The 16,306-nt window shown below is 39.9% G+C and overlaps 2 protein-coding genes across 9 annotated transcripts in view; one reads left to right on the forward strand and one right to left on the reverse strand.

Moving 5' to 3' along the window:
• The window catches only part of Prosap (SH3 and multiple ankyrin repeat domains prosap), a 72,179-nt gene that overhangs the window by 23,683 nt on the left and 32,190 nt on the right, over positions 1–16,306 (reverse strand). For 4 of the 8 annotated variants that reach the window (XM_070210208.1, XM_070210205.1, XM_070210207.1 and 1 more), the window contains exon 2: positions 12,402–12,913. In XM_070210208.1, coding sequence (XP_070066309.1) covers positions 12,402–12,578 — 177 coding nt within the window. In that variant the 5' untranslated portion in view covers positions 12,579–12,913. Of the gene's footprint in view, positions 1–3,603; positions 3,622–12,401; positions 12,914–16,306 lie in introns of all 8 variants that reach the window. The other 4 variants (XM_070210204.1, XM_070210206.1, XM_070210201.1 and 1 more) reach the window with 2 other exon arrangements.
• LOC6626330 (uncharacterized) lies at positions 9,018–11,997 on the forward strand. Its single transcript, XM_015174046.3, has 10 exons — positions 9,018–9,188; positions 9,255–9,361; positions 9,412–9,545; positions 9,708–10,025; positions 10,096–10,187; positions 10,266–10,401; positions 10,478–10,569; positions 11,237–11,515; positions 11,642–11,765; positions 11,824–11,997. The coding sequence occupies exons 8-10, from the start codon at positions 11,249–11,251 to the stop codon at positions 11,916–11,918; spliced, it is 486 nt and encodes a 161-aa protein (XP_015029532.1). The 5' UTR covers positions 9,018–9,188; positions 9,255–9,361; positions 9,412–9,545; positions 9,708–10,025; positions 10,096–10,187; positions 10,266–10,401; positions 10,478–10,569; positions 11,237–11,248; the 3' UTR covers positions 11,919–11,997.

Consider the following 16,306-nt stretch of genomic DNA (forward strand, 5'->3'; position numbering starts at 1 on the left):
TGCCACGCCCACTAAATTGCTAGCATATTTGCAACGCTTACAATAACAAGCAGAGCACAAGGGGCTTCAATTCGCAACACCCAAAGGGGACCTGCTTGGTGTCATTTGGTGCCTTGGCACAGCACTGAAATAGCTCGCGATGGGCAGAGAGAGGGTGAGAGAGAGAGAGAGGGGCGCACCAGCAGAGAGCAAAGGGGCTAAGAATTATTGCGTGTTCTAGTGGGCACTAGTGGGGGGTCTTCCTCCCGAACGTAAACAGTTATGGATCCCCAGTACACAACGATCTACTCCAGTCTGGAAATCTGTCTGTCTGTCTCTGCTCAGTTCTCAATTCTCCGTATGACTTCTTGAAGTGTTTGGCCGGCCCACGCCTTTTGACACTTTCTGGACACGCGATAGGCCTGAAATGTGCCGTTCCACTCATTGAATGTGCCATAAAACCGGGCACTCAACTATGCACTGCGTGGGCTGAAGCCGGCAAAAGTATTCACGAGTTTGATTCGATCGCGTTATGACTATGTACTCACAATCGCACTCAATTAGGCTAGAACACACACTCACAGTTGCTGCGAATACTTGAATTAGCGTTGACGTCTCTTACCTGCAAGTAGAAGGAATGTCGTAAATAGAGATTAATAAAATACTGCGAGAATTCGAGAATTATATTATATTATTACTATAGTTATTAGCTATAGAAGTAGCTATTAAGGCTTTCCACTAAGAAAATTCTACAGCCAAACACTAGTCAGGGGCTTGAAGCGCGAATCTTCGATTGACTGAGTCACTTTGACAGCTCATCCGGCAAGGAATGTGGATTTATAATAAACCCTACCTTATGCTAAGCTTGAACTCCTACTTCTCTGTCAAAGTTAAATAATATTCATGATCTTGGTCATTGTTTATCCTCTAGTTAAATTTAACATTTATGTTTATTTTCCGTTCACGCAAATACAATTTAAATGGCAGCGTTGTAAAACCTATTTAGTCCATCATAATGCTGGTTGAACATCATAACATTTATATATTATTAATATATCCGTTTCTAGAGAGATCGCATAGACCCGCTGCAACATTCATTAGTTGTTGGCACCATTTATATAAATGCGAGCATGAGTATATACATTTTAAAACAAATTGATGCAGACCAATGAATATAATCCACAGAATGTTTGCACACTGGCACACATACAGATACACACACGCACACAGCCACAGACACAAGCACATCTGGTAACCGGAAATGCTTCATTGTTGTTCAACAAAAACAACAACAAGAACCGTAAACACGCCCGACAACGTTGGCGTCGGAAATTGAAAAGCAAACCGAAGCCAACATCAAATTTAAATGGGAAAAATTTGTGCAAAAAAAAAAAATGAAAAATAAGTGAAATAAATGTAAAACAAAATAAAAGTGCCATTAAAAATTTAGTTGGAGGGCAGCTCAAAGCGGCACACACATGCGCAAGTGTGTGTGTGTGTGTGTGTGTTCGTGAATTGAACTTGTGATGCTCAATTTACGCCCGCAGCTAAACAAACACACACTCACACCAACAGACAAACACCAGCACACACACTCGAACGACTTTGGCGCGATTTAAAACGCCCGCAAACAGTTTGACAGCCACTGGGCTAGTTGGGCTTTGTTGTCTAAGCCAAAATAACAGCAATTATTTGCCATTGTGCCAACGGTAAATACTCTGTTGTCTCTTTTGTGTGTGTGTGTGTGTGTGTGTTTTGACCCCGCCCCTGACAGCCTACACTCTTTAATAGCTTTGGCTTGTTTTTTCCGCTTTTGCGCTTTTGTTAAAGCCAATTATTTAGCTTTATGCAACTTTCATTAAAAAAAGCGCTTTGACAATTGTATCGAGCCACAAAAAACGACGTTCAGAGTCAAGGTCATTTGCAGGGCTTGTGAGAGGTCAGCATACTCAAGCTGACCTCTAATGGAGTAATGAATATAAGTATGTTAATTTTTTTGCTGAACCGGATCAAATGTTTTGTAAATTTATTACGTAATCAATAAACAGTTGAAATTAAAGAGAACACCAGAACAAAGCTCTGCCTTTGTCTAATCAAGTTATATTTGACTCGAATTAACACCTAGCTAAAATTTATGGGCGAATCCTAAAGTCATATTTAAGGCATAAACAGAATGTCACAAGTTTATCACAAGATCTTTCGCAACCATAACAATTTTTGCCCCGTCTCGCAAAAACAGACCAAAATTACTTTTTTGAGTTTTGCTGGCCGTGGGGCTAATTGTAAATTGTGTTATTTTATTTTGACATTTTTGGGGAGCTGATACGAGATGACAGCCATTAAGAGAAGCTTTACATTTTTGTACAGAACATGGCTGAAATATAATTAGCTCTGATAACAGGGCAGAAATCATGGAAGCTATAAAAAAAAAATAAATAAATATAACAACAATTGTCAAATGCAAAACAACTGTACAGAACTCGAGTATGAAGTACACTAAGATACCCTGTAAACAGCTCCAAATGAGAGGGTCAAATAGTTATATACGGATTGCCAAAGATAAAATACAACTGCAAACCTATAAGAGCCTGGCATAGCTTATCTCATGTAGCATATTGGAGCTTAAGTTTAAACTGAGATACATTTAACTAATACTCCTCGAGTTTTATTGCACATCTGACACCTCTACAGGGTATGCAAAACACCAACAGCACTTGAACGCCCAGTGACAGTGAGACGTGGACGTGCCAGACAACAGACATGAGAGTCTCTCTTTCTCTTTCTCTCTCTCTCTTGGCATCGGGTCCGCACGCTCCATTTGCTGTGCCCGAAGCGCTAAAATCTCTTTGCATTTTAATTGAATTACAAGCGGAGCAGGCTGACATCCCGGGAAGGGGACAATGGGTAGCAGGAGGAGGAGGGCGGGTCCTCGTCGCGTGTATTGCTCCTGCCCATAAATTTTTTAACTGTTTGCTGTACTTGACACATTTCATAGTTGAAGTTGGAGTAGGAGTTGGGAGTCGAGTGCAGTTCGTGTGTGCCTCATAGACACTACATGGAGGCACACACATACACACACACACACACACACACATACACACACACACACACACACACACACACACACACACACACACTCACACTCACAAGCGCACACATGCAGTTACAAGCGCAACAATTTGCATAAATATTTACGTAGGTGCTTTTGCTCAGTTGTTCAGTTGTCGCGACGTTGAGAATTTGTGTAAATTAATATTAAACTTAAATTAACAACTAAATAAACAACAAAAGTAATAAACATATAAGCAAGTAGGACGTAAAACGATTCGCAGCTGTAATAGCCTAACGGCAACATAATATTAGTTGTTTTCCTTATTTGTTTGCTTTGCTTCAATTACACTTTAAATAAACTTGAAAGTTTAATTTAAATATAATTTTGTCTGTTTTTCTCTTATTAAATTAGATAAACAGGACGAAGGTAACAATATAAAAATATTTAATCGAAGCTATTTTTATGTGCATCCTTAGTTTTTTTCTAGATAACTCATTAGTTTTCACTGTATGCACTTAAAACTAAGTATATATTATATATTTATTTATATAGAAAAAATGACCGACACCAACCTTAAACCAGAAAGCCACCTTTTCCCCATTGTTGTCGTTGTTGTTTGTTGTTGTTGTTGTTCATGATGTCAATTACATTATTTTTATTGTGGGTTCACATTGAACGTTAGGCAAAGGCCCGACGAAAGTGCAAGCGGCCATTTAATGTCATTAAGTATCGCATAATGCCCACAAATAAGTATCAATATCGTAAGCATATACGTATGATTGTGTATATTTGTGTGTGTGTGTGCGTGTGTGTGTGTGTGTGAATTGATTGTTCAGTTTGTTAAATTGTGACATCATTTTTCCATCATGTTTTCATCAGTTTTCATTGCGGATTTTCATTCAATTATAAACGTCGGGCAAGCGGGTCAACGTTTAATATCGAACATTGCGCATTCGCCGCGTTTGCCAGGCAGCATTTCAGCCGTTGTTGTGGTTGTTGTTGTAGTTATTGTTATTAAATTAATTACGCATTTTTAAGAAGTCAAATGTGTTTGGCACGCGGTTCGTTATCCGAACGCAGAACATTGTTTGTTTTTGCATTTAATTAAACGAGAAGTGCGAGCAGCAGCAGCAGCAGCATCAAAAAAATGTGCGTGAAAACAAAACATTTTAATTATTAATAAAAAGCAGCAAAAAATTGTCTTGTTGTTGTTCTTGCTGTCATGCTGAAAAGTCATGTTCTTTATTTTTTTGGATGGAATTATGTACGAAAATCCTGTGACATGTACATGTTTAGCATACAGATAAACAATATTCAAAATATCACGCATACGCCGAGGCTGACAATGCAAATGTCTTTACAACATGAACATGCTTTTATTGGGCTGCTTTATGAGTTTACTGTGGGTGGGTGGGACACATTTTATTTTCAGTATGCAAATTACATTTTCAGAACATGCTGTGAAAAGCGCGCATTTCAAAGGATTTGAACATAAAATAAATAACTTTTTTAATCTGATCGTAAGTCGAAATACGCAAATATGCAAATATACTTAAATAAATTAAAAACAAAATAAATTAAAGCTAAACTTAAAAGAGTTCCCAAAATAAAAGATAAATTTAGACCAATTATCACAAAATAAATAAATGATAAATTTGGCATTTATTGCGCTCCATAAACATGGGCAGGTTTTTTAGTCGGGCATATATCAAAGCAATTTATGAGCATGTACTGCATTCCGTTTATAAATCACAACTCTTCCTATCTAATGGCAATCGGGAAACTATGTTTTACGGGCCTGCTACGCGTCTCTATGTCATCTTTATCACTTCATTTGCCTGACAAGCCCAATCCCCACGTTCTCTTATCTAGCCGAGAAAAGAATTCTCCAACACTGGAGAAAGAAACAGCAGCAGCTGGTGGAACCAAAGAGTTGCCACAAGCCGCACCCCAACTGAAGTAGTTCAGTGCGGTTACGTTGGCGCCTTATCAGTGCCATCTTTATTGTGCCAAGGCGATGTAAGTGAATGTTCAGTACAAAAGCTGCGCAATTGAATAGACGAGGGCGAGGAGTTAGTATGCCACAGAACTATGCCATACTAAAAATCAGGCACGTCGCAGGACTCGAAATGTTCTTTGAAATAGGAGAGAGACGAAAATTATCTGCTCGGGATGCCAGCTATTAAATACCCTTACGAATACAAAAGAGATGTCTTAGCAAATGAATGATTATCATATCAATTTTATATGTAAGGAGCAGATATTGTATAGTAGTAGGGCCATGCTGATAATATTTTGTTCTACGATAAGCACATGTGGTGTCAAAACCGAAACACCCTCGGCAAGGGTATTTGTAATGCTAAAGAACGAGGCGTTCGCTTGTGGCAAGTGCCAAGTTAAGTTGACATACAAATTAACGGTTCAATAGAGAGCGGCATACACACCCACAAACACACACTCGTAAGTATCTCAAACGGGGTCTCTGTGGTACTTGCCACAGGCTCCGGCTGAAGCTCTGGGCCAGAAATGATGTCGTGCGTGCGCAAACTATGCGCTGTCATTAAATCTAACGAGTGTCTAGGGTCTGCGACTTGTCTTTACATTTTGGTAATGGGATGGGGACTGGGATTGAGACTGGGATTGGTATTGAGATTGAGATTGTAGCTGGATTTGGGTACATGCAAAATGTCTATATTCTACATTCTAAGAGACAGGCTGCTAGCTGACAACGTGGTTTTCACATAAGCTCGAGCATTAGCCGAAGCATTAGCTTTGGCTTAATTACACATCTGTGACAGCTTCTTCTTAAACTATTTCTAGGGTACCCATAAATTATGTCCTTATAATGGGCTGGCCAAATTACAGGCTCTGATTTATGGGCCAATTCAAAAAGACAAACATTTAAATTGATTTAAGTTTAACCATAAAATAGCCAGTATCAGCAAAGAAATGTCTAATAAGCTGCTGACTGAGTCGCTGATTTCAAAAGGACAACAAGGAAGAAAATTAAATTCGGGTTGCCGAACTTGAAATACCCTTGCACACATATAGTAACTATATCAGCTGTGGATATGGTATTTCGATTCGACGAACTGCTTATATACAAACTTTTAATAAAAGCCAAAATGCCTTCTGCAATGCCATTCAAACTTGGCCAATAGCAGTCAGCCTTGCCATTACAGCCCGCTCTGGTATGGGACTCTCCGTCAGCCCCTCGCATTTGCTTTGCCACAGAAAGTCTGGCAGCGCTTCGTTTTCAATTGAGCTCAAAAGCTTAAAAGCCAATCAATTCCCAGCGACATGCGTTCTTTCCCTCTTCCTCTCGCTCTCGCTCTCTAGGGGCAGCATTAAGGCAAGTGGCAAGCATTTTGAATACTCTTAGTTTACTTTGAATTTATTATGAGACTTTATTACAGCAAATCCTTAAAGTGAGCTATATTTGTAATTGATTTAAAGGTTTCTCGATACTATTTTCTTTACTTAGATTAATCAAGTTATATTTAGGTAAGGGCATACAAAGTTTCTCTAGTCATTCGATTACTTGTATACATTAGCGAACATGTTAAGTGTGAGTGTACCTGTACCTGATGCCAAATCGAAGTTCAGGCCATAACAGATGGCTGGAATCAATTAAAGTTGCGCATTACACGCAAAACAACTTAGAGCGAACCGGTAAGCTCTATGTGGTCCGCCCACCTAAAAATAAAAGCAGAAAGAAACGAGAAAAAATAAACCCCCATATAGCGATTAAATTGATTAGCAGGCGGAAATCAAGACCAAGACCAAAACCTGACTAAGAACCAAACGCATGGCCCACACGCAGTGCTCAGTCATGCAGCTACAACTGGAGCATTGATTGACTGATTGACTGCCAGTTCGACTGATTGATGATGTGAACTCTAATTGAAGTGCGCTACTCTCGCTGCTGACAAAGGCAATTTGTGGGCCACTCATCAAATTTACGACGATTGCGTACAGGCGCTGGCGATAAGGCAAAGATAGTCTGCGAATCAAGTGGGGCCGATAACACAATGCCCGATAAAGCAAGACAAGTGCTACACACGGCGAAAAATCCTTGATACTTTATTTACATCAGGAGCAAACGTTGCTCAAATCCTAATTTCCGTTTCTTTTGAAAGTCCCACCTAATTGCAGAATATTCAGGAAATATAATATAATAGATGGACAAGTTAGAATTTAAAACAGAGCTTTTCTTTCAGTGTACTCTCATCACCTCTAGCACATAAAATGTGAAAATAATGCACGCTCAACAGATATTTGTCTTGGATTTGAAAATAGCCACTCATAAAGCTGTTAACCAAACAAATGGACTCATGAGCGAGGCATCTGGATGAGCTGGCAGGGCAGCTGGTGAGTTGCAAATATTTGTGCGTTGATAGCACTTCATAAATACCAATGCGAATTGCGTGTGAGCATTATGAATTGTATTTTATAGCACTTGTAAGTGTTTCGATAAGATATATACTCAGGTAACGGGTATAAATATATAGAACAACTGCGTTCTGGCGGAAGTACAGATTAAAATCAATCAACCCATGCTTCTAGATCGAATTCCATAATTTAACTTGTAAAAAGCACACGCCAAGCGCCTGCTTTGGGGGTTCGAGCCCAGCTTTTTGTCAATTCCCATTCAATTCAAACTAAATACATATAGACTAATTGATTCATTAATGCTACCAGACTTTTGTGCCTCTTCTTTGCCGCAAGTAGAGCCCAATCTCACGCCATGCTCAAACAATTTACAGTTTGGGGCCATGTCATGACTTGGTCCGCATGCGTCGCACTCACACGACACTCACAACACTCACGTTTCTCATATGTGATTGGCACTCATTTAGCGCTGGACACCCACATGCCGTTATGCAAAACTAGCGCTTGGTTCCCAGCGAACCGACTCTGCAATGGGTCCAAATACACTTGACAGAGACACCCAAAAAAAAAAAACACCCCCCAACCTGTGCCCCTCACTTGGGCACAAACAAATGCAACGCCCGTCTGTCACTTGTTGTTGCTTGTTGCTGTTGTTTTATTCAGTGAACCCGGTCCGTGCAATTAGCTGGAGGTTGTTTGTTCGGCCAACATTTTGGCTGCATATGTGTGTGTCTGTTGTGTTGAGATTGAAATGGGTGCGGAACGCTGCCCACGTCAGGCAAGCGGACAATGTTTTGGCCACAATTTGTTTAACAAATTGTTATTAAATCGTACAATGTCTGCCAATGATTGGCCATTGTGTCAAGTTAATTGCAAATGGGAGGCCCAAGATTCAAGCTGAAACTGAAACTAAGTTGGGCTGCCCACATTTAGGCCAGCCAGTTTCTGGGCCCTTTTTGGATCCAACCAAAATAAAAAAAATTAAACGAGTTTTCGGCTTTTGCGCAGATTTTCTTTGTTTTTCTCTATTTTATTTTTTAGACAAACTGTCATTCAATTGTCAATATCTGCGCGGCTCGATCGTCGATCGTCACGACTTGCTGCCTTCTGGCTGTCGGAAATTGGTTTTGCATTGAACTTCAATTGAAATTTGCTGGCTCGCTGGCAGCTTGGGCCACGGCCATGGGCGTGGCGGCTGCTGGGGCACGTGGCAGCTGTGAGCGTTACATGCAGCGCAATATTTCAAAAGAAAGTTCAACTACATAAAATAAATCTAATTAATTGTCGCAAAATTGCATTTGGGCATAGACTTTCAAATTGGAGCGTCAGATTCTGTATAAACATATAATATTGGCATGCATGGCAGATTTTTCGACTCAGATACGACTATGACGAGATATCGTTCATACTGTAGATTCAAATTTAATTGTTTTTGGGTGCTTGACACCTAAACTCTTCGCTCAGTGTATCTTCCAGCCCTTACCGTACAGTCAATCAGTCAAGAGACACTCTTACATATAAATTGATTACATGTGCATGTATTTGTTTTCACTCAGTAAACACAGATTCGTATTCTATCTAAAATTTGTCGACTTTCTGAATTGCTCGTCATCAAAAGCAGCGTCAAAGCTAAGCATGAAGCTAAGTAGCTGCTGTTGCTGCTTGAGCTTAAGAATGGGCACTACATTAATATCTTTGATAACGGCTCTAATGTATGCCTCGTCTATGGTGACTATGGCGCTCTTTCTGGCTAACAAGCTGCCAGGTAAGTGTGGGCAACGCCCATATCATAAAGCACATGGCACATCCTCGACTGTCTCTCTCTCTTTAGCCGAGCTGGGCAACGAATATCTTTGCCAGGATACGCAACTTTATGTGCTCATTGCATCATCAGTTATGCTAATAAGCGCTCTCTTGTTAGCCTTTGGCGCACAATTGGTAAGGAACTGTATCTGTATCTGTATCTATATCTGTATCTGTATCTGTAGGAAATTCCGTTCTTTCGCCCTGCCCTGGCTGCTATTCGTTTGCATTCACATCGTTGCTGAGTGCATAACATTAATTTTGATTATTCGCTACGGTGGGCCTTTATATTTGATTCTTATAACATTCACAGCCTTGAGTGAGTGAAGGATATTTAAACCAGGGCTGCACACCCAAGTGTTCGACCTTTGGCTGAGTGTGAAAAATTCCCGTTCGAGCACGTTCGGTTCAGATCCGGTTTGCAGCCTTGATCTTAACCAAGTCCTTAATTACTTGTAATCAAATTTCCTTTCAATTGCAGCTATATACACTTATTTTTGGCTGGTTGTTTTATTCTTTTTTAAAGATATATTGGCCGATTGATGTTCCATTTTTACTATTTCATATTTCATATTTCACATTTCACTCAACCCTGCTTCGCATTCACTGTCAAAATTTTTGGTACACTTAAATACGTATACGTATTAGCACTCTTCTCTCAGCATAAACTTGATCATGATCTTTCGGCGATGTTGCTGCTGTTTTCCACTGCGTTATGGCAGCCTGACTATCGGCATTGTATTTACCTGTCTCTTCTTTGCCGAGATGGCTTTCCATGGTGAACAGTGTATTTTTATATGTAAGTCTTTATATATACATATATATTCCTTTATTCATCCAACATATGGTTTCTACACTGACCTTTACAGATACTAAAACCAACGACTGGAATTTTTTGCAGTCGATCATTTTGGCAACTGGCATTATTTCCTCATTAATGTTGATCTATGGCGCCTATAAGGTAACTTACTCCACATCTACATACTTGTCTTCAAAGAATTTAATAACGTCTTTTACAATATCTGACTACTATTGGCAGCAAAAACGATGTCCCTTAATAGTCTGGATGATAACCTTCCTGATCATATTCGTATTATACCTCGTGATGTCCATATTAGATATAGTATTGTACCATTACTCAATTGAGGGTATAAGCATGCAAGTAATTATTCTACGTAAGTTTGCTGTAGGAATTATCTATTCTATCGTCTATTGTACATTTCAATCTCACTTTATTTACTCCTTTATCAGTAAGTATTGCCATCTCGCTGATGTTTGTGCATTCCCACTTCAGAGAATTCTCGTTATAATGCAGGAAATTATATTCAACTGTCATAAATTGCGTACGTGTTTTATCATTTTTATTATCCATTTTATTGATCTGTCGTTTAAAAATCGATATAAATATATGTATAAAAGAGTGTGACTTGTGACAGACTTACTGACTTTTCAGTTTCCGTTTGAAAATGTGCACCACGCTGGAGTTTTAGAAAACTCGTCCTTCAATAAGGGGAGACAATGGTTAAAGCTTGTATGAACACAACCTCAACAAAAATGCTGCCAAATTCCACAGCAATTTTCAATTTTGGTGTTTGAGTAGAATTTTGTAATATTCTCAGAAGGAAAAGATAATTTTCAACAAATGAAAAGAGAAATATATTAAAAGAAGGCCAATGAAAAGGCGTGTGTCGGAACGAATTTCCCAACTATTTTTGATGCAGTTTGCAACGAAGGACTCTAATTAATTTCTTTTAGTACATATAGATGCATATATATTTTAGTTATTCGTTTAATGTTTGGCTTGAGCAATCGAGTTGACCTTTTGTAAAATGTTATTGTATATCAAATTTGAGGGCTACCATTTACAAAAAACTGAACTCTCCACAGAGCTTAACTTCAAAAAAAAATATAACTTGATTTTTCATTTCAAATATTTCATAATTCCAAATTACGTGAAGACCGGGAGGATCATAGCATATCGAATTTTCTTCTTTTCTGGTTTATTTATAGATACTAACCAAGATGGCTTGTCACTGCAAGTACTTTATAAAGATTTTGAACAAATGCTGCTTCTGTTTCTCGCTGCGCACGGGCACATTATTGTTGGGCTGCATATTCTTGACCTGGTTCGTTTACCTATGCCTAGGCAGCGCTTTCATGATGCGGTGCATCTTCCCCAATGAATATCAGCGTGAGGTTTTTGGTCCTCCGGCAGCCCCAAAGACAACAATGGTCTTCTCGTTCTTCGGCATCATAGCCGCCTCAATGGTCTGCATTGGAGTGCATAATGTGAGTAAAAATTCAGAAAAGCCTGCCGAGCTGCGTATACCCTAGCAATAATACTTCTATGGAGGATGTCACTGTATGGGCATCCCGCATTCACAATCCAATCTTACAGAATCCTATCTCCCACAGAATAACGAACTGTTGTTTGTGCCATTTCTGGTGCTCACTCCTTTCTATATCCTCGTGCACATAATTGCCATGATAGTGTATGCCTGGGTCTGGGTCATCATCGCTCTCTTCATAATTACAATAAGTGAGTGTGTCAAGTTCGGCTGATTCTCTTCTAATTGGTTTTCAACTAACTTACGCAGTTGTTTTAATCTATGCCTGGGTGATAATCTTCTCTTACTTTTCGGAACTGCGCTATGCCTACGATGATGAGCAGCCACACCACACCTACATCTAAGACACAAATTGGTCAAAACGGTTTATTTATGTTCTGCATGTTTTAATTGATTTGCTGGAGTAAAAATTGTTCAAGTGAATATCTCGTTTTAGTCGCCAGTCTAATGAAACTTTTCCATTGGAAAAGAGAGTTGCAACTGTTGTCATTGAAAAATTTATCCCGTGTGTGTGTTGGGAAAATGATTGCACGAATATATTTTCTTTTGTTGTTTCGATGTACAAATTCTCTAAGATCTACATTTCTCAAATAAATCAATTTCATTATGTGGAAATGGATATGGATGCTCAATGAAAATGGAAAATATCAAAAAGATACTTGGCTCGGGGAAATCTGGAGAATAATATCTGATATAATGGCATACACGTATGATTCGGGCTTATCTTTTACACATTCTATTTACACGACTTTCTGGCTGTCATGCATGATGCGTCATGCGGGTTGATCTGGTTGTCTGTAGCTTAAGAGTTGGGGGTCTGAACTTACCTTTGGCAGTGAGGCGAGCACCTGCTGTTTGACATCCCAGACGAGACGCTCCGATGGGAACTGAAGACACTTGTAGACATTCAGCTCCGGCACATGGATGCGCACCAGTAGCCAGCCATCCCGGGGTTCTGGCGGCGGCTCATCGTCAAACGCACCCGGCCCGGATGTGCTGTCCATATTGGCCGGGTTCTGTTTGACTTTGGGCGTGGGTGGGTGATACGTCGTAATTTTGAAGGCTTTTCGCGCACAGCGTCACAGTTTACAAAAAAAAAAAAATTAATTGGCTGAAGAGGCAAGTTTTCTGCCTTCTCTATTCTTTACTGTCCTTTATGCCTATTAGTTTGCTTTGCAGCTCGTATTTTTCGTTGATATTTTAGAAATCTTGTCAATGGCGCATTTATTTGATTGAGCTGGACGTTGCCAATTGTTGAAAAGCGTTTCGCTCAGACATTTCCTCGGGGCTTTTCCGATGAATGGACAGCTTATCAATTGGAATGTGCATTATAATGCTGCTAAAAAGAGAGAAAGGTTTCAACATTGTTAATAAGGTTTAAAAATCAGAGAAAACCAAAATAAGAAATACGAAATAGTTTATTCAATAGTAAAGTTCATACACTCGCTTGTTACGCAGTTTTTGTCTGAGTGTAGCCAATCTTTGCCTCTTTTAGAGCCCAATCTGTATCTGTGAGTACTTCAGTAACCACGCGAGACGTTAAATATGTTGTCACAGCACTTGGTTGACGCAAAAAAAACTTAATTTGTAAATTGGTTTACAATTTTTTTTAGCGACTACATAGTCGACTTGTCCGCACCCCCGCCGCTTTAGGCAGTCAGGCAGTCTGTCAATCGGTCGCTGTCATTGTGTCAGTCGCACGGACACTTCCCCATAAGCCCCATAAATTGCCAAGGCGGGCAAAAAGCAGACACATTCAACATTCGCTGTTGCTGTTGCTGCTATTGCTGATTAGTCGCTGATATTGACATTTTATAGCCGCAGCAGCACACTCACTGCTGCAGTCGGAGTTGGGTTTGCAGTTGCAGTTGCCGCAATTATGCACAAATTAAATTCACACGCTAAGCTCAAAAGCGAAAAAAGCAAACTGGAAGGCGGTTTTTATGGCATCAGCCAGTAAATGTGTGCCAAAGCGAATAGAGAGCGCGGCAGGGGCTATGAGGATCAGGCATTTTATGGCAGCCGTGTTGATTGTTTTAGTAATTGGCTCAGAATGGTTACTAATAAAACTTGCGGGTGGCAGATTAGCTGAAAGCATCTTTAGCGGGAACAAAAAGTGATAGGCGTTCATTTACAGATTGGGTCAATCAATCTGATTGACGATCAACACACAGCACAATGCTAGCTATCTAGGATCTTGTTTGATTAACGAATAAGCTCTCAGACTGCATTCTTACCGCCAGGCTGGAAAGTTGATCAAACAAATTTATAAAAAGCAACCTCACCTTCTCACGCGAGTCTTTTGCTATGCCTAAAACACACAATTGTAGTCGGAACAAATCTTTACAGCAGTGCTCAAGCATAGCTCAAAGTACTTCGAGTGCCACTTCTCTTAGAACACTTAAACAAAAAAAAAAAAAAAGCCAAGTACAACACTCAATTATCTCGCTCGTAAATCATTAAATTGCGCCTAAACGATTCAGATTGTTGCAGTCTACTTATTTCCTAACTACAAATATATATGGCTTAAGAACCTACAAGTAGAAAGCACATTTGAAAGTGAGTTGAGTTTTGTTTTTTTTTTTTTTCTTTTTTAATAGGAGGCAATGCAAACAGAACACACACAGAAATATTTATCCAGTTCAGTGCACTCGAAAAGGGACCCAGAAACACGACAATTGAAAAGATGTCACGGTCAAGAAACTGCGTACACTTTGCCGAAATACATAAATTAAATAAATTTAAACAAGTGGACTGAAAACAAGAGCCGTTCACCTTGACAACCCACCTGTCAATCAAACAGGCCAAGTGAAAATTATCAACAGCTCAACTGCGACTCCAATATTTTGGGACAGATAATAACATGGCCAAGGCAAAGGCAAAGTCAAAGGCAGCTGATTTGGCTAACGAGCAGGCACGACTGTTTGATAAGCCCTCTCTCTCTCTCTCTTTCTCTCTGATAAGAACTGGCTATGAATTCTGGGGCGTTAAGGTAAACAAAACTTTTAATTAACAGCAATTGTCGCCGCATACATTACGCATACGCATACGCCACGTGGTCACAAGTCATTCAACTTAATTAAAAAAGCAAGCGAAGTGTGGCATATCTATGCAATAATCTTTTTATGCGCCTCAAGCTTATCAGCACCAGCAGAAGAAGAAGTGGGAGCAATTGGAATTCAATTATACCCTGCCAAAGGGTATACTAATTCCATCACGGCATGTGTAACGTGTGTATATCCATTATTGCCGTGTCCCTCTGCTTTTATCCGAACTCATCTTACTATTATCCTCTAGAATCCAGATATCATATAGCTGGCAATCGCACTTCCAATTAAAGCTATATTGTTTATCAAGAAAGCCATATGATATGGTTGCTATCTGAATCAGAGAAAATACATAAATATATTGCCCAACTGCTAAGGTATTTAGGACTCAATAAGCTGAAACAAAACTCTCCCTCTCTCTATCTGCCCCTTTCTATCTCACTGTCTCTTTCTCTTTCCTTGTCTTGAATTGAATTGAATTTCAGCGCGCTGAATCTTCGGGTCTTAGCCCAAAGTTTAACGCTGACATTTGCTGCGCTTTTTATGGCCAATCGCTTTTAATTGGAAAAGTTGCGAAGCGAACGTTTATTTTGCAGCTGAATACTTGCCCAGCCACCCACTTTGCTGCGCCTTTCCATCCAACAACTTGGCCAATACTTTTTAATCGCAGTTTAAAGTGCGCAGTGTTGATTTATGAATAGCGCAAAGCAGCAACAACTCAATTATCGCAATTATGGTGCGAACTGCAACACTAACAACCACTAAAGCAATAACATTTGATTATCGCAATTTCCATGCCAGCTAAGTGCTGCGATTTTTCACTTAAAGCGCATAATTTTGCACAAAAAGCATTTAGGCTTGGGGCTGCGCAACCCCTTTTCTGTTGACTTTGATTGAAAAATTATGTTTGACCTTTGCGCTTGTGACATGTGCACAAATCATCATTTATGTTTGCTCTGCTCCTCGCTCCGTCCCCCCCCCGCCTGCTGGTCATTTCGCTCCAATTGTTTTGTCAGTACCTGACAGCTGTCAGTTTGTCGTGTGTGTATGTTTCTGTGCTTCGACCACCAGGTGGCGCAACAGCCAATTCTCGCCCTCAACCCTCAAATCCATCTGACAGTTATGTGCTCTTCACGCCTGACAGGCAACATTCATTGCCGGGGGGTCTTTTATGCGCCCCAATTTCGAAATAAGCTACCTGATATATAGCTGATTCGGCGGACAGCAAATCCCTGTAAAAATAAACAAAAATAAGCGAGGGTGCTTTAATCGAGATTACTCTACTAATAGATACTCTGTGTCTGGGACATTTCCTATAAAGGAAGTAGATGAAGATGGATCCGTCTTCATGCTATATTTTCGCAGCCATTTTTAGGCAGAGGGTAAAGTTCAGTTTTTCCATTAATGTCCACTGTTTCCTTTTTATGGTCTTACATTCATATTTTACGCATTTAGTGCAGACTTTTTGCAACTTAGTTGTTAAACTTGCAGTCAGGTTGTAAAACATGAAAAGCTCTTAAATTTGGACAACCCTGACGCCCACTTGAGCAGCCTCTGAGCTGTATGCACTCGAGTGCGCCGGCTGTCGCAAAGTTCAGCTCAAGTATTTGTGACACTTTCTGACAGCCATCGAAATTTGCCAAAAAGTAGATGAAGAATATTACAAGGAGCAGAGTGTGACTGGC

Source organism: Drosophila virilis, chromosome 5 (genome assembly GCF_030788295.1).
Source record: "Drosophila virilis strain 15010-1051.87 chromosome 5, Dvir_AGI_RSII-ME, whole genome shotgun sequence".
Lineage (NCBI taxonomy): Eukaryota > Metazoa > Arthropoda > Insecta > Diptera > Drosophilidae > Drosophila > Drosophila virilis.